Source organism: Salmo salar, chromosome 09 (genome assembly GCF_965601325.2).
Source record: "Salmo salar chromosome 09, fSalSal1, whole genome shotgun sequence".
NCBI lineage: Eukaryota > Metazoa > Chordata > Actinopteri > Salmoniformes > Salmonidae > Salmo > Salmo salar.
Window position 1 is genome coordinate 115,536,247 of NC_138299.1, and position 22,964 is coordinate 115,559,210.

Below are 22,964 nucleotides of genomic sequence, written 5' to 3' on the forward strand. Positions count from 1 at the left end.
TCTATTGCATCGACTCCCATTCAACAAGATATATAAAAGGTGTTAAAAACATAGAAAGCGGTTATCATATATCAATTTGATCAGGGGCTTGTGGGGTACAATTTAATACCATCAAACCTTTGCCACACCAAATTGGACAAATTTTTCTGCTGGCCCATGGACTATAAGTGGGAAAGGCTGTGACATGAAGGCAGATGGACAGACACTAAGACTTACCATGGTCATGAGTGTCTTTTTCTTTCCTTCGCGGCCTCTCCCTCTCCCTCTCCCTGCCCCGGTCTCTCTCCCGCTCCCTCTCTCTCTCTAGCAACACGACCGACTCAGTCTCTGTCTCGTTGTCCAGGTTGTCCTGAATGCCAGCAGCGTTTGCACTGATGGGCAGGTGAAAAAAAAAGTAAAAGGAGGAGTGAAAGAGATGAAAGAGAAAGAAAATTAATGAATTCAAAGAGAAGGGATTATACACTGCTCAAAAAAATAAAGGGAACACTTAAACAACACAATGTAACTCCAAGTCAATCACACTTCTGTGAAATCAAACTGTCCACTTAGGAAGCAACACAGATTGACAATAAATTTCACATGCTGTTGTGCAAATGGAATAGACAACAGGTGGAAATTATAGGCAATTAGCAAGACACTCCCAATAAAGGAGTGGTTCTGCAGGTGGGGACCACAGACCACTTCTCAGTTCCTATGCTTCCTGGCTGACGTTTTGGTCACTTTTGAATGCTGGCGGTGCTTTCACTCTAGTGGTAGCATGAGACGGAGTCTACAACCCACACAAGTGGCTCAGGTAGTGCAGCTCATCCAGGATGGCACATCAATGCGAGCTGTGGCAAGAAGGTTTGCTGTGTCTGTCAGCGTAGTGTCCAGAGCATGGAGGCGCTACCAGGAGACAGGCCAGTACATCAGGAGACGTGGAGGAGGCCGTAGGAGGGCAACAACCCAGCAGCAGGACCGCTACCTCCGCCTTTGTGCAAGGAGGAGCAGGAGAAGCACTGCCAGAGCCCTGCAAAATGACCTCCAGCAGGCCACAAATGTGCATGTGTCTGCTCAAACGGTCAGAAACAGATTCCATGAGGGTGGTATGAGGGCCCGACATCCACAGTTGGGGGTTGTGCTTACAGCCCAACACCGTGCAGGACGTTTGGCATTTGCCAGAGAACACCAAGATTGGCAAATTCGCCACTGGTACCCTGTGCTCTTCACAGATGAAAGCAGGTTCACACTGAGCACGTGGCAGACGTGACAGAGTCTGGAGATGCCGTGGAGAACGTTCTGCTGCCTGCAACATCCTCCAGCATGACCGGTTTGGCGGTGGGTCAGTCATGGTGTGGGGTGGCATTTCTTTGGGGGGCCGCACAGCCCTCCATGTGCTCGCCAGAGGTAGCCTGACTGCCATTAGGTACCGAGATGAGATCCTCAGACCCCTTGTGAGAACATATGCTGGTGCGGTTGGCCCTGGTTTCCTCCTAATGCAAGACAATGCTAGACCTCATGTGGCTGGAGTGTGTCAGCAGTTCCTGCAAGAGGAAGGCATTGATGCTATGGACTGGCCCACCCATTCCCCAGACCTGAATCCAATTGAGCACATCTGGGACATCATGTCTCGCTCCATCCACCAACGCCATGTTGCACCACAGACTGTCCAGGAGTTGGCGGATGCTTTAGTCCAGGTCTGGGAGGAGATCCCTCAGGAGACCGTCCACCACCTCATCAGGAGCATGCCCAGGCGTTGTAGGGAGGTCATACAGGCACGTGGAGGCCACACACTACTGAGCCTCATTTTGACTTGTTTTAAGGACATTACATCAAAGTTGGACCAGCCTTTAGTGTGGTTTTCCACTTTAATTTTGAGTGTGACTCCAAACCCAGACCTCCATGGGTTGATAAATTGGATTTCCATTGATTATTTTTGTGTGATTTTGTTGTCAGCACATTCAACTATGTAAAGAAAAAAGTATTTAATAAGATTATTTCTTTCATTCAGATCTAGGATCTCGTCGTTTAAGTGTTCCCTTTATTTTTTTTAGCAGTATATTTGTTTTCCCTTCTCCTACACACAACTGTCTGACAGACACACTAGCAAGACCCAGACAAGTCTTTGTTGCAGACCCATACTGTTTAAGTGTCAAGTGCTGCTATCAGAATGTCAGTATGTTTTAGTGTCAGCCTCACCAGAGCATTCCGGGAGCTAGCTACAAAGAGAACGTGAGCACCTGTCTGTGTGTGTGTGTGTGTGTGTGTGTGGTGTGTGTGTGTGTGTGTGTGTGTGTGTGTGTGTGTGTGTGTGTGTGTGTGTGTGTGTGTGTGTGTGTGTGTGTGTGTGTCTGTCTGTCTGTCTGTCTGTCTGTCTGTCTGTCTGTCTGTCTGTCTGTCTGTCACTGCTGCATGCATGTGCACACCATGTGTGTGTGGTTACGTACATGCATGCATACGTGTGTGTTTGCACATGCATACACGGACACACATGTTCATGTGTGTGTATAATGCATGAGGATGAGCATATGTGGGTGTACATTTGAGATACAGTGGGCAAAATTGCAGTAACCAGTGCTGACCAGCAAAGGGAAAGGGGTGTTCTCGCTTTGTGTGTGTATGTTGTGGGTGTCTGATAAAGACCTTCCCAGCTGGCTGATTTAATATTGACCCTGAGTTCCCAGGGGGTAGGCAGAGAGAGACACATACATACAGATACTAGATATGATTTCAATAAAATACCAAAATCACACACAGAAACACACACACAGAAACACACACACAGAAACACACACACAGAAACACACAGAAACACCACACACACACACACACACACACACACACACACACACACACACACACACACACAGTATTTAGCTCTACACCTCACCATAGTTAAGTCAAGGCCACTTCCACACCACACTAGAGGGAGGGGGGGTTAGGTCAGATGGATCAACTAGAGTGACACACACAGTATTTAGCTCTACACCTCACCATAGCTAAGTCAAGGCCACTTCCACACCACACTAGAGGGAGGGGGGTTAGATCAGATGGATCAACTAGAGTCACACACACACATGCATACACAGACACACACTTTGCAGATACTGACTGAAAAGAGGGGGGTCTTGAGTCTCCGATTCCGCCGGTCCTCTCCAAAGGGGGTGGCAGCTCTGCCTGGCTGTCTGCACACATAGAACCCCCATCGGAACCCCCATGAGAACCATCTGCTGACACTAACTGGGGAGATAGAGCGAGAATGACAGAGAAATTATTATTATTGCTTGTGCTTACTTTGACACTGTAAGTGCTTTAACTTTCCATGTCCAAAAAGTATATTGAATTGAGAGAAAGAAAGTGAATGAGTGAGTGAGATAATGATAGTGAGAGAGAGAGGTGAAGGGGGCTTAGACAAACCTCAAATAAAACCCTATTCCCTATTATATTGCACTACTTTATACCAGAGTCCTATGTTTGTCATTATACTACTAACTTTATTCTCTGTCTAGGGCTTTATTCAAAAGTAGTGCACTATAAGAGGAAATGGGAATCCTTTGAGACACAGACACAGTGAGACACATACAGATAGTGAATAACAAAGTCAGTCATGATTTTGAGTATAAGTTTGTATGCGTGACAGTCTGTCGGAATTGTAAATGTGCTTATTGACTAGGTGGACACAAGACAGACACACATACAGTCCTCCATTGATAAACACACACACACACATATTCCCTTGTTTATTTGGAATGTCCCCCAACCATCCTTCCATCCCATTTTTCTCAGATTCAATCAGTAAAGCCCAGGATATTTCAGGAGTGTTGTGGAGCATCCTGTGATTCCAGTTAGCTAATCTAATCAGCTGGGGAAGTAGGGAGAAGTGTTCTGGTCTCTTCTGGTCTGCCTCCTAAGCATCCATCAACATAGTGCAGGAATAAAGCACTGGGGAGCAGCTTTATACTATGTGCGGGCCTAATTATTATTTTATACAGTACCAGTCAAGTTTGGACACACCTACTCATTCAAGGGGTTTTCTTTATTTTTACTATTTTCTACATTGCAGAATAATAGTGAAGACATCAAAACTATGAAATAACACATGGAATCATGTATTGTAGTAACCAAAAAAGTGTTAAATCAAAAATATATTTTAGATTTTAGATTCATCAAGGTAGCCACCCTTTGCCTTGATGACAGATTTGCACACACTTGACATTCTCTCAGGCAGCTTCATGAGGTAGTCACCTGGAATGCATTTCAATTAACAGGTTTAAAAAAAATTACTTGGCCGCAAGTGGATCTTCCAGCAAGACAATAACCCCAAGCACATATCAAAATCCACAAAGAAATGGTTAATCAATATTTTGCAATGGCCATCTCAGTCTCCGGACTTCAACACCATTGAAAACCTCAGGTTAGAATTGAAGAGGGCAGTCCATTATTGCAGTTGAAGTATATCAAGGATCTGGAAATATTATGTAAGGAGGAATGGTCTAAGGTCAATCCCACTGTGTTCTCAAATCTCATAAAACATTTTAGAGTTGTTGGCGCACACAGTGATGTGGGCAGGTGTGGATAAAATGCCAGGGCCAATTTCTTGTCCCACTCCCCTGACTTTGACATTAGGGTATTTAGTGTAGATCGCTGACCAAAAATGACAATTGAATCAATTTTAATCCCACTTTGTAACGCAAGAAAACATGGAAAAAGTCAAGTGGTGTGAATACTTTCTGAAGGCACTGTAGTTTCTGTTCAGATACACACCTCACATTTCACCATGCAATAAGCTTACATATCGGCATAAACAGTACTGTATCCCCTTAAGGTTGCCCATTCAAGCCCCAAGCTACAGCCTCTCTGCCTATCTAACAGGCCAACTAAATCTCTAGGCAAATGGTCCAGCATTGGCTGCCTCACTTTAGTACAGATGTATACATTTTTCCCTTTCATCCTAGCGCCACTTTTTCAATAGGCAAAACCTTACAAATCTCCCGAAACCACTGTGTAATAGTTTTCTTTATCTAGAGCAGTGTTTCCCAACCCCGGTCCTCGAGTACACCCAACACTACACATTTTTGGTGTAACCCTGGACAAGCACACCTGATTCAACTTGTCAACTAATCATCAAGCCCTCAATAAGGTGAATGAGGTTGATTTGTCTAGGGCTACAATGAAAATGTGTACTGTTGGGGTACTCAAGAACCAGGGTTGGGAAACACTGACCTAGAGTACATTTCAGACCAACACCAGTGTTCTAAAGTTTGGGAAATGCATATCTCCCTGATATGCTTCACTGCTTCACTTATACAGAAAAGAGGAGAAGGGAAAAGAGAAGAGAAGGGAGGACAGGAAGTAGAGCGAGGGGAGTGGCATCTGCACTTCTCTCTTATGGCCAACAAGGGGAGCTAATGAGGTCCAACCACACACCCAAAATACAGTGTTCAGTCGTGAATAGGGAGTCTAGCCAGCTCAGTGATGGTCATGACCAGAGCTCGATCAAAAATTCAGCCTGAGAGCACTGACGCTGATCTTGCGTCAGTTTTGCATTTTTCCGACTAATGGTTAAGGTTATGATTGGGGGAGGGCAAACGGATTCTAGATCTGTACCTAGGGGAAACTTCACCCCGGGGCAGGGGAAAGGCAGAGTGCAGAAAGAGGGAAGGAGTCAGTAGACCAGGACAAATACACTACATGACCAAAAGTATGTGGACACCTGCTCGTCGAACATCTCAATCCAAAAATCATGGGCATTAATATGGAGTTGCCCCCCCCCCTTACTGCTATAACAGCCTCCACTCTTCTGGGAAGGCTTTCCATTAGATGTTGGAACATTGCTGCGGGGACTTGCTTCCGTTCAGCCACAAGAGAATTAGTGAGGTCGGGCACTGATGTTGGGCAATTAGGCCTAGCTCTCAATCGGTGTTCCAACTCATCCCAAAGGTGTTCGATGGGGTTGAAGGCTCTGTGCAGGCCAGCCAAGTTCTTCCACACCGATCTCGACAAACCATTTTTGTATGGACCTCGCTTTGAGCAAGGAGGCATTGGCATGCTGAAACAGGAAAGGGCCTTCCCCACTGTTGCCACAAAGTTGAAAGCACAGAATCGTCTAGAATGTCATTGTATGCTGTAGCGTTAAGATTTCCCTTCACTGGAACTAAGGGGCCTAGCCCGAACCATGAAAAACAGCCCCAGACCATTATTCCTCCTACAACAAACTTTATATTTGGCATTATGCATTGGGGCAGGTAGCGTTCTCCTGGCATCCACCAAATCCAGATTCGTCCGACTGACTGACAGATGTTGAACTGTGATTCATCACTTCAGAAAACACATTTACACTACTCTAGAGTCCAACTGCGGCGAGCTTTAAACCACTCCAGCCAACGTTTGGCATTATGCATGGTGATCTTAGGCTTGTGTGCGGCTGCTCGGCCATGGAAACCCATTTCATGAAGATCCAGACAAACAGTTCTGGTGCCGACGTTGTTTCCAGAGGCAGTTTGGAACTCTGTAGTGAGTGTTGTAACTAAGGACACACAATTATTTTTACGAGCTATGTGCTTCAGCACTTGGCGGTCCCATCCTGTGAGCTTGTGTGGTCTACCATTTTGTGGCTGAGCTGTTGTTGCTCCTAAACGCTTCCACTTCACAATTACAGCACTTACATTGACCGGGGCAGCTCTAGTAGGGTAGAAATTTTACGAACTGATTTGTTGGAAAGGTGGCATCCTATGACGGTGCCACGTTGAAAGTCACAGAGCTCTTCAGTAAGGCCATTCTACTGGCAATGTTTGTCTATGGAGATTGCATGCCTGTGTACTAAATTTTATACGTCCTGTCAGCAATGGGTGTGGCTGAAATAGCCGAATCCACTAATTTGAAGGAACTAATACTTTTGTATATACAGTGCATTCGGAAAGTATTCCGACCCATTCACTTTTTTCACATTTTGTAACGTTACAGCCTTGTTCTAAAATTGATAAAAAATGTTTTTACCTCATCAATCTACCCCATAATGACAAAATCTGTTTTTTATAGATTTTTGATGATTTGTAAAAATAAAAAAACTGAAATATAACAAGTATTCAGACCCTCTAATCAGTACTTTGTTGAAGCACTTTTGACAGTGATTACAGCCTTGAGTCTTCTTGAGTATGAGGCTACACGCTCTGTCAGGTTGGACAGGGAATGTTGCTGCACAGCTATTTTCAGGTCTCTCCAGAAATGTTCGATCAGGTTCAAGTCCGGGCTATGGCTGGGCCAGTCAAGGACATTCAAAGACTTGTCCCGAAGCCAGTCCTGCATTGTCTTGGCCATGTGCTTAGGGTTTTTGTCCTGTTGCAAGGTGAACCTTCGCCCCAGTCTGAGGTCCTGAGCACTCTGGAGCAGATTTTCATCAAGGATCTCTCTGTATTATACTCCGTTCATCTTTGCCTCGATCCTGACTAGTCAACCAGTCCCTGCCACTGAAAAACAACTCCACAGCATGATGCTGCCACAACCATGCTTCACCGTAGGGATGGTGTCAGTTTTCCTCCAGACGTGATGCTTGGCATTCAGGCCAAAGAGTTCCATCTTGGTTTCATCAGACCAGATAATCTTGTTTCTAATGGTCTGAGAGTCCTTTAGGTGATTTTTTGGCAAACTCCAAGTGGGCTGTCATGTGCCTTTTACTGAGGAGTGTCTTCTGTCTGGCCACGCTACCATAAAGGCCTGATTGGTGGAGTGCTGCAGAGATGGTTGTCCTTCTGGAAAGATCTCCCATCTCCACAGAGGAACTCTGGAGCTCTGTCAGAGTTGCCATCAGGCCCGTCTCCCCCGATTGCTCAGTTTGGCCGGGCGGCCAGCTCTAGGAAAAGTCTTGGTAGTTCCAAACTTCTTCCATTTAAGAATTATGGAGGCCACTGTGTTCTTGGGGACCTTCAATGCTGCAGAATTATTTGTGCTTTGACACAATCCTGTCTTGGAGCTCTATGGAAAATTCCTTCGACCTCATGGCTTGGTTTTTGCTCTGGCATGCACTGTCAACTGTGTTACCTTATATAGACAAGTGTGTGCCTTTTCAAATCATGTCCAATCAATTGAATTTACCACAGGTGGTAAGTCAAGTTGTGGAAACATCAAGGATGATCAATGGAAACAGGGTGCATCTGAGCTCAATTTCGAGTCTCATAGCAAAGGGTCTGAATACTTATGTAAATAAGGTATTTCTGTTTTTAATACATTTGCAAAAAATGCTAAAACTTTTCGCTTTGTCATAATGGGGTATTGTGTGTAGATTTGAGAGACAAATATTTAATCAATTTTAGAATAAGGCTATAATGTAAAAAATAATTGGAAAAAGTCAAGCGGTCTGAATTCTTCCCGAATGCACTGTATGTTAGCTCATGAATGTGAGAGGAGTAGATACATTCTAGCAGTTTATAAATAATTTAGCTAGTCTCGTTCTTTCTACATAAGTGTTCTCTTGAAATCATATTCCTTGAGTTTCAGCCCAGCCTGCCTAGGCTACAGTGCAGAGCACTTGACATTTGATGAAATGTTTTTTTTCTCTCCCATCAATCTACACACTACCCCATAATGACAAAGCAAAAACAGGTTTTTAGAATTTGCTGATATCTTCAAAGTAGCCACCCTTTGTCTTGATAACTGCTTTGCACACTCTTTGCATTCTCTCAACCAGCTTCATGAGGTAGTCACCTGGAATGCATTTCAATTAACAGGTGTGCCTTGTTAAAAGTTCATTTGTGGAATTTTTTTCCTTAATGCATTTGAGCCAAACAGTTGTGTTGTGACAAGGTAGGGGTGGTATACAGGAGACAGCCCTATTTGGTAAAAGACCAAGTCCATATTATGGCAAGAACAGCTCAAATAAGCAAAGAGAAATGACAGTACATTACTTTAAGACATGAAGGTCAGTCAATACGGAAAATGTCAAGAACTTTGAAAGTTTCTTCAAGTGCAGTCGCAAAAACCATTAAGCGCTATGAAGAAACTGGCTCTCATGAGGACCGCCACAGGAAAGGAATACTCAAATGTACTTCTGCTGCAGAGGATAAGTTAGTTACCAGCCTGTAAATAAGGTATCTGTTTTTTTTATTTTTAATACATTTGCAAACATTTAGAAAAACCTGTTTTTGATTTGTCATTATGGGGTATTGTGTATAGATTGCTGAGGGGGGGAAAATGTATTTAATCCATTTTAGAATAAGGCTGTAACATAACAAAATGAGGAAAAAGTCAAGAGGTCTGAATACTTTCTGAATGCACTGTAGCTGGTCTTGGCTGAGTCATTCCATCTCACCTATCAGACAGCGATGGACTTTGGTTTCTAGAGCACAACCGAGAGTACACAAATGAATGACAAAAACCAACCAACTACACACACAGCTCTCAAATGCACACACAAAAGCATCATCACACACAGTTGCCAACACACAGCAGAACAGACACACCGACACAGCTCCCAAATGAGTGAACCATCTGAAGCCAAAACAGATCCCACCAAAACCCAATTAAACAAGTTTGTTAGCTGTTGCCTAGCTAGTAAACAGTCACACACACACACTCACACACACATACGTGACGTAGACACACACGCAAGTAGTGTTTTACAGCTCAATTCTGATAATAATTGTGAGTTATACCATCGTGTAACTTTTACACACAGTAACACCACGGTGTGATGCATTTCAGAAGTGTTAGGAGTGTTAACATACACAGGCCTCTTCTCGACCTCCTGATGAGGGACGTCTGCATACAGAGGGGTCATACAGATATACGGAGAGAGAGAGGGAGAAAGAGAGACTGAGAGACAGATGGAGAGAGAACGAAAACTGGGCTGTGGTTGAAATGAGAGAGAGATAGAGAGAAACACTGAACTGCGGTGGAATTGAGAGAGGGCACAGGTGATGACGGTGATAAACATGAAGAACCGTTGCTCACCCATGACACGACCCGGCCGTTGAAACAGGGAAGTTTAGCATTGTCGTCTGAGATCTCCTCCTTCACCACCCTAAGGGGAGAAAGGAGGGAGTCAAAATCCACCGGGTTACACACATCACAACATTAAAGGCAACCTCAATAACGTGGGTATATATACACGCAGTGGCCAGTTTATCAGATACACAACCCCGTTCACGAAAATGGTTCACTCCTACAGAGAGTGAGTCACGTGGCCGTGGCTTGCTATATAAAGCAGGCAGACAGGCGTTGAGGCATTCAGTTACTGTTCAATTGAACGTTACAAATGGGCAAAACGAGTGACCTAAGCAACTTTGAGCGTGGCATGATCGTCGGTGCCAGGCGCGCCAGATCCAATATCTGCAGCAGACGACCACCCCGGGTTCCACAACCTATCATCAGTACATGACAAAGAGTTCAGTTTTCTTGAGTAGCCTACGCAGTCCCCAGACCTCAAACCCAATAGAGCATCTTTGGGATGAAATGGAACGGGCTGTGGAATGTTTCCGACACCTTGAAGAATTCCCCGAAGAATTCAGACTGTTCTGGAGTCAAAGGGGGGTTCAACCCAATACTAGATGGGCTTACTTAATAAACTGGCCGGTGAGTGTATACAGTGGGCTCCGAAACTATTGAAACATTTGTTAAAGATGAGCAAAAAGGAATGTATAAAATTAACTATTCAAATACTGAGCTATATTGGTAAATTCTATTATTTTATACTAATACAATTGCTCAGAGAAAGAGACTTTGTTTACCAAGTAATATAAATATTTTTCCTATCAAAACGGAAGGAGTCAAAATTATTGACACCTATTTTCAATACCTCACCTTGCGAGGATAATGGCACTGAGACTTTTTCAGTGACATTATCCTCGCAAGGTCTCATATTGAAAGGTATTGAAAACAGAACTTCCGGTTCCGGTGGCATGCAACATAACTATGAGTCAACTGACACATTTTCAAATAATTGTCAACATCTAACACCATATTAAGTTGTGGGACATTCACTGTATTACAAGGAGCAACACAGTAGCTCTATTTCACTTCCAGCAGGTAGCATAATCTGTCCATTCACAGTTATGTCGGCTCTCAACACCCAACAACAGAAAGAGTTGGCCGCTACTATCAGGAAATTACCTCTGCCCTCGACTTGCAATTATATCCGATAAATGAATATCTTGCACTGCTTACTTCTAAAGTGGATAACGACTCAACTAAAGCAGAAAGTTTGGAGACAGCGGCCAATGTGACAGAGTGTGACAGCCTGAGCGAAATGATCCATTTCTTGCTGGATCATGAGCCCTGCGTGCATTAATGAGCTCTGCGTGCATCATTTGTTGGTGTAAAACCATATTTGAAAACATGATACATAATTTGAAAGCTGAGAAACAGCCCTTTCAAATGATATGACATCCCCATCAATAAAATTGTAATCAGTCAAGAAATAACACCTGTGAAAATATGTATCTTATATGAAAATCAATACTTTTTTTCCCAAACAACTGCCATTTACACAACATTCTAATGAAGATAGAGAAAACCTTATTGAGTCTTCCTTGTTTTGTAATGATTGAACATCTGCAATCAGAATAGAAATACCTTTACTGTGAACACGTTACAGCTGTTTTAGTGAGCGATCGCATTTTCTATGTAATGTTCCTTGATCAGACACTTTATCTGGATAGTATATTAAACAAAAATCTGCACCAAAATTAATTACAAATAGCATTTAGTCTTACATTTGACAAAGAAAGACAAACAAGTACTATAATATTAATAAAATATGAACTTTATTGAAAGAATAAGGTTAGGGGAATACATTGTCTCATTCAAACCTGTAAAAAAAAAGGTACAAGTTATCTCCATCATAGCCATAACGTTACAGTATATACAATATTCATCTCAGGGATATTGTCATCAAAATTGATCTGGCTGGGGAGTGACGCTGGGCAGCATCTTAGACCTGGAGGGTGGGGGAGGGGGACAGGCATCAGTTGGCATGGCATCAAGCATAATGTATTTCTATAACTTCCCTAAACCAGTGTGAGCACGGTGGTCAATCTATTTTATTCAACATCAATATGGAGTATAATCTTTAATATTTGCATCGTGTGTTTGGATATACTGAGCCATCTGCTCGTGGGATGCCTTCCTCAGGTTCTCAGTCTGCTTGACAGTCAGACCTCTGACATGACCCAGCTCCTGCAGTAGAGAGAGATTTATTCCTAAGGCAACACAGAGGAAATTCTTGCATGAAATTGATGAGTACTTTCGGGGGCTGCCATACACTCTTTTGTTAGCTCAGTGTAGGCCAATGCCAGGTTCAGCCTGCACAGAAGAAACAATAGTTTATAATATTTCAATGCTAGGGATACGTTCCAAATGGTACCCTATTTCTTAGATGGGGCATCAGTGTAGACATCTCTAATAGTAACCTGATCTGCATTAGCATCGAATAGCCCCCGTGATATGCAACTTTTCAGGGAAGTTAGGAACAAATACAGTGAGGGAAAAAAGTATTTGATCCCCTGCTGATTTTGTACGTTTGCTCACTGACAAAGAAATGATCAGTCTATAATTTTAATGGTAGGTTTATTTGAACAGTGAGAGACAGAATAACAACAACAACAAAAAACAGAAAAACGCATGTCAAAAATGTTATAGATTGATTTGCATTTTAATGAGGGAAATAAGTATTTGACCCCCGCTCAATCAGAAAAATGTCTGGCTACCAGGGTTCTTTTATACAGGTAACGAGCTGAGATTAGGAGCACACTCTTAAAACCTGTTAGGGCTAGGGGGCAGTATTTGCACAGCCGGATAAAAAAACGTACCCGATTTAATCTGGTTACTACTCCTGCCCAGTAACTAGAATATGCATATAATTGTTTGATTTGGATAGAAAACACCCTAAAGTTTCTAAAACTGTTTGAATGGTGTCTGTGAGTATAACAGAACTCATATGGCAGTCAAAACCCTGAGACAAATCCTGACAGGAAACTGAAATCTGATGTGTGGATATCACTTCAAACATTTGCCATTGAAACACACAGGGGCTTGCAATTCATTTAGCACTTCCTATGGCTTCCACTAGATGTCCCCAGTCTTTACAAAGTGGTTTGAGCCTCCTACCATCAAAATTGACTGAAAGAGAGGATGTTTACCTTGGTCGCAGGGGATGGGCCATTACCATTGTGACGTCGGCGCCCATGGGTACTCTCCCTTTTCGAAACGTTTTGAAAGACAATGCAACCGTCCCAATGGAATATTATTGAAGCCCTGGTTGAAAAAGCCCCTAAAGATTTGTTATACAACGTTTGAACGAACTTAAATATATTTTTTTTGCTCATTCCTGACGACAAGTCAGACGCACACGGTACATTTTTACTAGCCTTCGGAGCGCGCTAACACTATTGGGACATAAATTATTAACTTTTTTGAACAAAACTACATTTGTTATGGACCTGGGATGCCTAGAAGTGCCTTCTGATAAAGATAATCAAAGGTAAGGGATTATTTACAATAGTATTGTTGATGGTTGATCGTTCCAAGATGGCTCAAAACATGTATAGCCTAGACTATTTTTCTGGGCATACCACGTCGTTTATTGCAAAGTGTGATTTCCCAGTAAAGTTATTTTTAAATCTGGCAAAGAGATGGCATTCAAGACATGTTAATCTATAAGTGTTTGAATGACAATATTACATTTTAACAAGGTTTTCGAATAGTAATTTTGTAAATTGTAGCGCTGATCATCGGAAGCATTTGAGGGAAAAGATTTTCTGAACGTCATGCGCCGATGTAAAATGCTGTTTTTATACATAAATATAAACTTTATCGAACAAAAAATGCATGTGTTGTGTAACATGATGTCCTAGGAGTGTCATCTGATGAAGGTTGTCAAAGGTTAGTGCTGCATTTAGCTGTGTTTTGGGTATTTGTGATGCATGCTAGTTGCTTTGAAAATGGCTGTGTGATTATTTCTGGCTGGGTACTCTGCTGACATAATCTAATGTTTTGCTTTTGCTGTAAAGCCTTTTTGAAATCGGACAACGTGGTTCGATTCAGGAGAGGTGTATCTATAAAACGGTGTAAAATAGTCATATGTTTGAGAAATTGAAGTTATAGCATTTATGAGGTTTTGCATTTAGCGCGACGTGATTCCACTGGCTGTTGATTAGGGTGGGACGCAAGCATCCCACTGGCCCAGACAGGTTAAAGGGAGTGCTCCTAATCTCAGCTTGTTACCTGTATAAAAGACACCTGTCCACAGAAGCAATCAATCAATCAGATTCCAAACTCTCCAGCATGGCCAAGACCAAAGAGCTCTCCAAGGATGTCAGGGACAAGATTGTAGACCTACACAAGGCTGGAATGGGCTACAAGACCATCGCCAAGCAGCTTGGTGAGAAGGTGACAACAGTTGGTGCGATTATTCGCAAATGCAAGAAACACAAAAGAACTGTCAATCTCCCTCGGCCTGGGGCTCCATGCAAGATCTCACCTCGTGGAGTTGCAATGATCATGAGAACGGTGAGGAATCAGCCCAGAACTACATGGAAGGATCTTGTCAATGATCTCAAGGCAGCTGGGACCATAGTCACCAAGAAAACAAATGGTAACACACTACGCCATGAAGGACTGAAATCCTGCAGCGCCCGCAAGGTCCCCCTGCTCAAGAAAGCACATATACATGCCCGTCTGAAGTTTGCCAATGAACATCTGAATGATTCAGAGGACAACTGGGTGAAAGTGTTGTGGTCAGATGAGACCAAAATGGAGCTCTTTGGCATCAACTCAACTCGCCGTGTTTGGAGGAGGAGGAATGCTGCCTATGACCCCAAGAACAACATCCCCACCGTCAAACATGGAGGTGGAAACATTATGCTTTGGGGGTGTTTTTCTGCTAAGGGGACAGGCCAACTTCACCGCATCAAAGGGACGATGGACGGGGCCATGTACCGTCAAATCTTGGGTTAGAACCTCCTTCCCTCAGCCAGGGCATTGAAAATGGGTCGTGGATGGGTATTCCAGCATGACAAGAAGCACATTAAGGTCCTGGAGTGGCCTAGCCAGTCTCCAGACCTTAATCCCATAGAAAATCTGTGGGGCTGCTGAAGGTTCGAGTTGCCAAACGTCAGCCTCGAAACCTTAATGACTTGGAGAAGATCTGCAAAGAGGAGTAGGACAAAATCCCTCCTGAGATGTGTGCAAACCTGGTGGCCAACTACAAGAAACGTCTGACCTCTGTGATTGCCAACAAGGGTTTTGCCACCAAGTACTAAGTCATGTTTTGCAGAGGGGTCAAACACTTATTTCCCTCATTAAAATGCAAATCAATTTATAACATTTTTTACATGCGTTTTTCTGGATTTTTTTGTTTGTTATTCTGTCTCTCACTGTTCAAATAAACCTACCATTAAAATTATAGACTGATCATTTCTTTGTCAGTGGGCAAACGTACAAAATCAGCAGGGGATCAAATACTTTTTTCCCCTCACTGTATACACAGGCAGTTAGAAAAGCTAGGGCTAGCTTTTTCAAACAGAAATTTGCATCCTGTAGTACTAACTCAAAAAAGTTCTGGAACACTGTAAAGTCCATGGAGAATAAGAGCACCTCCTCCCAGCTGCCCACTGCTCTGAGGCTAGGAAACACTGTTACCACCGATAAACCCACTATAATTGAGAATTTCAATAAGCATTTCTCTACGGCTGGCCATGCTTTCCACCTGGCTACCCCTACCCCGGTCAACTGCCCGGCACCCTCCGCCAAAGCCCCCACCATTTCTACTTCATCCAAATCCAGATAGCTGATGTTCTGAAAGAGCTGCAAAATCTGGACCCCTACAAATCAGCCGGGCTAGACAATCTGGACCCTCTCTTTCTAAAATTATCTGCCGAAATCATTGCAACCCCTATTACTAGCCTGTTCAACCTCTCTTTTGTGTCATCTGAGATTCCCAAAGATTAGAAAGCTGCCGCGGTCATCCCCCTCTTCAAAGGGGGTGACACTCTAGACCCAAACTGCTACAGACCTTTATCTATCCTACCCTGTCTTTCTAAGGTCTTCGAAAGCCAAGTTAACAAACAGATTACCGACCATTTCGAATCCCACCGTACCTTCTCCGCTATGCAATCTGGTTTCAGAGCTGGTCATGGGTGCACCTCAGCCACACTCAAGGTCCTAAATGACATCATAACCGCCATCGATAAGAGACATTACTGTGCAGCCGTATTCATCAACCTGGCCAAGGCTTTCGACTCTGTCAAGCACCACATTCTTATTGGCAGACTCGACAGCCTTGGTTTCTCAAATGATTGCCTCGCCTGGTTTACCAACTACTTCTCTGATAGAGTTCAGTGTGTCAAATCGGAGGGCCTGTTATCCGGACCTCTGGCAGTCTCTATGGGTGTGCCACAGGGTTCAATTCTCGGGCCGACTCTCTTCTCTGTATACATCAATGATGTTGCTCTTGCTGCTGGTGATTCTCTGATCCACCTCTACGCAGACGACACCATTCTGTATACTTCTGGCCCCTCTTTGGACACTGTGTTAACTAACCTCCATACGAGCTTCAATGCCATACAACTCTCCTTCCGTGGCCTTCAACTGCTCTTAAACGCAAGTAAAACTAAATGCATGATATTCAATCGATCACTGCCCGCACCTGCTCGCCCGTCCAGCATCACTACTCTGGACGGCTCTGACTTAGAATACGTGGACAACTACAAATACCTGGGTGTCTGGTTAGACTGTAAACTCTCCTTCCAGACTAACATTAAGCATCTCCAATCCAAAATGAAATCTAGGTTTGGCTTCCTATATCGCAACAAAGCATCCTTCACTCATGCTGCCAAACATACCCTCGTAAAACTGACCATCCTACCGATCCTCGTCTTCGGTCATCTATAAAATAGCCTCCAACACTCTACTCAACAAACTGGATGCAGTCTATCACAGTGCCATCCGTTTTGTCACCAAAGCCCCATACACTACCCACCATTGCGACCTGTACGCTCTCGTTGGCTGGCCCTCGCTTCATACTCATCGCCAAACCCACTTGCTACAGGTTATCTACAAGTCTCTGCTAGGTAAAGCCCCGCCTTATCTCAGCTCACTGGTCACCATAGCAGCACGCACTCCAGCAGGTATATCTCACTGGTCAACCCCAAAGCCAATTCCTCCTTTGGTCGTCTCTCCTTCCAGTTCTGTGCTGCCAATGACTGGAACGAACTGCAAAAATCACTGAAGCTGGAGACTCATATCTCCCTCACTAGCTTTAAGCACCAGCTGTCAGAGCAGCTCACAGATCACTGCACCTGTACATAGCCCATCTGTAAACAGCCCATCTATCTACCTACCTCATCCCCATACTGTATTTATTTATTTATCTTGCTCCTTTGCACCCCAGTATCTCTACTTGCACATTCATCTTCTGCACATCTACCATTCCAGTGTTTAATTGCTATATTGTAATTACTTCACCACCATGGCCTATTTATTGCCTTAACTTACCTCATTTGCACTCACTGTATATAGACTTTTTGTTTTCTTTTGTTCTACTGTATTATTGACTGTATGTTTTGTTTATTCCATGTGTAACTTTGTGTTGTTGTATGTGTCAAATTGCTATGCTTTATCTTGGCCAGGTCGCAGTTGTAAATGAGAACTTGTTCTCAACTAGCCTACCTGGTTAAATAAAGGTGAAATAAAAAAATACTACCTGGAGTGCCTCAACCTAAAACAATTTCGGTCCTCTGCTATGCATAACCCCTTGCCCTCGCATTCAGGTGCTACTCAAACAAACCACATCCTATTCTCCTTTCTATCTATCTTGTAACAACGCCAACAATTTCTAGAGTAGTCCTCCAGTACATTGAAGTTTCACTCTTTCTGTTCTGACTATCAGCCAAATGTTAGTGTGGTGCCATATAGCCAACTATCAGATGGTGCCATTTAGCCAACTATCAGATGGTGCCATTTAGCCAACTATCAGATGGTGCCATTTAGCCAACTCCTATGTATAGCCAACTTCGATGGTAACATGGCATGACAACATTCATACAATAGGATAAACAGATGATTCTCTGCCAGTCAATGTTCAACTTTCTGTCCTGTCCTGTGTGTGTGTTCTGTTACCCTGGCTTATTGTATTGTGCTCACTTGGGCAGTGAGGGTGTGTCCTGTGAGGGTGTGATTGTCCCTCAGCCCTTTCTTCAGCATCAGCATGTTGTCCAGTCTCTGCCTATCCTTGTCACCGCGGGGACAGCTTCTACAGTGTCCTCACGAAGGTCTGAGAGCTGACAGTCCACCACACTGTCCTACAGAAAGAGAGGGAGAACTTTAAAATCATAGACCTGCGATAGATAGATAGAGAGAGAGATAGAGAGAGAGAGAGCGATAAGTACCAGTCAAAAGTTTGGACACACCTACTCATTCAAGGGTTTTTCTATATTTTTGCTATTTTATACAATATAGAATAATAGTGAAGACATCAAAACTATGAAATAACACATATGGAATCATGTAGTAAGCAAAAAAAGTGTTGAACAAATCAAAATATATTTTAGATTCTTCAAAGTAGCCACCCTTCGCCTTGATGACAGCTTTGCACTCTTGGTATTCTCTCAACCAGCTTCACCTGGAATGCTTTTTCAACAGTCTTGAAGGAGTTCCCACATATACTGAGCACTTGTTGGCTGCTTTTCCTTCACTCTGCGGTCCAATTCATCCCAAACCACATCAATTGGGTTGAGGTCAGGTGATTGTGGAGGCCAGGTCATCTGATGCAGCACTCCATCACTCTCCTTCTTGGTAAAATAGCCCTTATACAGCCTGGAGGTGTGTTGGGTCATTGTCCTGTTGAAAAACGAAATGATAGTCCCACTAATCGCAAACCAGATGGTATGGCGTATCGCTGCAGAATGCTGTGGTAGACATGCTGGTTAAGCGTGCCTTGAATTCTAAATAAATCACAGACAGTGTCACCAGAAAAGCACTCCCACACCACCTCCTCCATGCTTCACAGTGGGAACCACACATACGGAGACCATCCATTCACCTACTCTGCATCTCACAAAGACACGGCGGTTGTAACCAAAAATCTCAATGTCCATTGCTTGTGTTTCTTGGCCCACGCAAGTCTCTTCTTCTTATTGGTGTCCTTTAATAGTGGTTTATTTTCAGCAATTCGACCATGAAGGCCTGATTCATACAGTCTCCTCTGAACAACTGATGTTGAGATGTGTCTGTTAATTGAACACTGTGAATAACTTATTTGGGCTGTGAGGCCACACAATGACATGAAATGTTGTGTTTTAATTAACTACAAAGTGCCTCAGCAGGGTTTTCGATATACAAATGGATACACACACAGACTGCTACCTAAGTCACGCAGGGCAGGCAAATGAAATGCTTAAGAACTGATTATCCCCCATCGAAAATCTTTTTACTCACTTCTCTGAGACCCCCGGGCCTGAGCAAGCTGTGATCTCATTCTCCCTCCCTCAGTTTCTCCCCCTCTATCTCTGGTCTATATTCTCCTCTCTATCTCATGCTACCTTTTTTGACACTCACTCGCTCCCTTTCTCCTATTTCCAGAATAAGAACAGAACAGCAAACTGTGCGTTAATGTGTGTGTCCATGGGATTCCAAGTTAACAGCAGCAGCGGTGAGGGATATTAACTCTCCATAGTGTGGTGGTGATTGACATTGACTCAGCCTCTGAACCCACTGCCAAGCTGGGAGGTTTAGGGTCTCCATGTCGTTGTAAAAGAGGTCAGAAGCACCAGCAGCACAGGATTTACCATTGTTCTAGCACTGAGTGAGCACTAATCCAGCAGCACAGGATTTACCATTGTTCTAGCACTGAGTGAGCACTAATCCAGCAGCACAGGATTTACCATTGTTCTAGCACTGAGTGAGCACTAATCCAGCAGCAGCACAGGATTTACCATTGTTCTAGCACTGAGTGAGCACTAATCCAGCAGCACAGGATTTACCATTGTTCTAGCACAGAGTGAGCACTAATCCAGCAGCAGCACAGGATTTACCATTGTTCTAGCACTGAGTGAGCACTAATCCAGCAGCAGCACAGGATTTACCATTGTTCTAGCACTGAGTGAGCACTAATCCAGCAGCAGCACAGGATTTACCATTGTTCTAGCACAGAGTGAGCACTAATCCACCAGCAGCACAGGATTTACCATTGTTCTAGCACTGAGTGAGCACTAATCCAGCAGCAGCACAGGATTTACCATTGTTCTAGCACTGAGTGAGCACTAATCCAGCAGCAGCACAGGATTTACCATTGTTCTAGCACTGAGTGAGCACTAATCCAGCAGCAGCACAGGATTTACCATTGTTCTAGCACTGAGTGAGCACTAATCCAGCAGCAGCACAGGATTTACCATTGTTCTAGCACAGAGTGAGCAATAATCCACCAGCAGCACAGGATTTACCATTGTTCTAGCACTGAGTGAGCACTAATCCACCAGCAGCACAGGATTTACCATTGTTCAGGCCTTTCTAATCGACCTGGCCCGAGTATCCTGGAAGGATATTGACCTCATCCCGTCAGTAGAGGATGCCTGGTTGTTCTTTAAAAGTGCTTTCCTCACCATTTTAAATAAGCATGCCCCATTCAAAAAATGTAGAACTAAGAACAGATGTAGCCCTTGGTTCACCCCAGACTTGACTGCCCTTGACCAGCACAAAAACTATCCTGTGGCGTTCTGCATTAGCATCGAATAGCCTCCGCGATATGCATCCTTTCAGGGAAGTCAGGAACCAATACACTCAGTCAGTTAGGAAAGCTAAGGCTAGCTTTTTCAAACAGAAATTTGCTTCCTGTAGCACTAATTCCAAAACATTTTGGGACACTGTAAAGTCCATGGAGAATAAGAACACGTCCTCCAAACTGCCCACTACACTGAGGATCGGAAAAACACTGTCACCACCGATAGATCTACGATATTCGAAAATTTCAATAAGCATTATTCCACGGTTGGCCATGCTTTCCACATGGCTACCCCTACCCCGGCCAACATCTTGCCCCCCCAGCCTCCGACTGCTTTTAAATGCTAGTAAAACTAAGTGCATGCTCTTCAACCGATTGCTGCCTGCATCCTCCCGCCCGACCAGCATCACTACTCTGGACGGTTCTGACCTAGAATATGTGGACAACTACAAATACCTAGGTGTCTGGCTAGATTGTAAACTCTCCTTCCAGACTCACATTAAGCATCTCCTATCCAAAATGACATCTAGAATCGGCTTCCTATTTCACAAACAAAGCTTCCTTCACTCATGCTGCCAAACATACCCTCGTAAAACTGACCATCCTACCGATCCTTGACTTCAGCGATGTCATTTACAAAATAGCCTCCAACACTCTACTCAGCAAACTGGATGCAGTCTATCATAGTGCCATCCATTTTGTCACCAAAGCCCCATATACTACCCACCACTGCGACCTGTACGCTCTTGTTGGCTGGCCCTTGCTTCATACTCGTCGTCAAACCCACTGGCTCCAGGTCATCTACAAGTGTTTGCTGGGTAAAGCCCCGACTTGTCTCAGCTCGCTCGTCACCATAGCAGCACCCACCAGTAGCACACGCTCCAGCAGGTATATCTCACTGGTCACCCCCAAAGCCAATTCCTCCTTTGGCTGCCTTTCCTTGTAATTACTTGCTACTATGGCCATTTTATTGCCTTACCTCCTCACACCATTTGCACACACTGTATATAGACTTCCTTTTTTTTCCTATTGTGTTATTGACTGTACGCTTGTTTATTCCATGTGTAACTCTGTGTTGTTTTTTGTGTCGCACTGCTTTGCTTTATCTTGGCCAGGTCGCAGTTGTAAATGAGAACTTGTTCTGAACTGGCCTAACTGGTTAAAAAAAAATATCTACAATACATTTTTACCTCGACTCTGCTGGGTCATTCTGTGAATGACACATTGACAACCCATGGGTGGTCAATATGAACACTAGCATACTTCTTAAAATTAGGTAATGTATTGGCGTGCATTCTAAGACAAGGAGAGGACACATGAAGTTGTGGTTTATTACATTAGCACTTTATGGACTCTCTCCCCAAAATGTTTTGTTGTAACCTCATTGCAATGATGATTGTTTGTCATTCTGAATCAAGCAGTTTTTAGCTATTACCAATGTGTACCTCTTTGCCTGTGCTGTGAGTTGGTTAAAACATAATAATAATATAGCAACTGTTTTCCAAAGACACCTACAGTAGTGCATGCATCATTGTTCCAAAGACACCTACAGTAGTGCATGCATCCTTGTTCCAAAGAAACCTACAGTAGTGCATTCATCCTTGTTCCAAAGACACCTACAGTAGTGCATGCATCCTTATTCCAAAGAAACCTACAGTAGTGCATGCATCCTTGTTCCAAAGACACTTACAGTAGTGCATGCATCCTTGTTCCAAAGACACCTACAGTAGTGCATGCATCCTTGTTCCAAAGACACCTACAGTAGTGCATGCATCCTTGTTCCAAAGTGACCTACAGTAGTGCATGCATCCTTTTTTGTATTGGGTGGCCCCAGCAGGAATCGAAAATACGATCCTGGCTTTGCAAGCGCCATGCTCTACCAACTAAGCCTCACAGGACAGCATGATATGGGTTGTTTGACTGGTTAATCTATCCAGGCCTGCAGGTGCAGACTACTCCACTGATGTGGCAAAGCAGTGAAGCACTCCCTGATCAGATTTACTACGGACAAATAAGAAGGATGCTGCTCTGGACACACACGGATGGAGGGAGGGAGGGAGGGGCTATGAAAAATAGGGAGGATGGAAAAGAGAGCAGGAGGGAAGGGACAGAGGTGAAAGGGGGGGAAGGGAGGGTAATAATCTCTGAGGTTCAGAGTCGGCATCCTTTTTTCTTCCCAGCCATAAACAACACAAATAGGACCGAGAGACGATTAAAAATCCACAGGAGGCCAGACACAAACACAGAGACAAAGACAGCTAACCTATTCCCCAGTACA

General features: G+C 43.8%; 1 protein-coding gene across 3 annotated transcripts in view; it reads right to left on the reverse strand.

The window, feature by feature from the left end:
* The window catches only part of LOC106612406 (segment polarity protein dishevelled homolog DVL-3), a 54,692-nt gene that overhangs the window by 24,815 nt on the left and 6,913 nt on the right, over positions 1 to 22,964 (reverse strand). For 2 of the 3 annotated variants that reach the window (XM_014213505.3, XM_014213504.3), the window contains exons 2-4: positions 9,925 to 9,994; positions 3,092 to 3,219; positions 217 to 371 (exon numbers count right to left, since the gene is read on the reverse strand). In XM_014213505.3, coding sequence (XP_014068980.1) covers positions 217 to 371; positions 3,092 to 3,219; positions 9,925 to 9,994 — 353 coding nt within the window. Of the gene's footprint in view, positions 1 to 216; positions 372 to 3,091; positions 3,220 to 9,924; positions 9,995 to 18,087; positions 18,270 to 22,964 lie in introns of all 3 variants that reach the window. The other variant, XM_014213506.3, reaches the window with a different exon arrangement.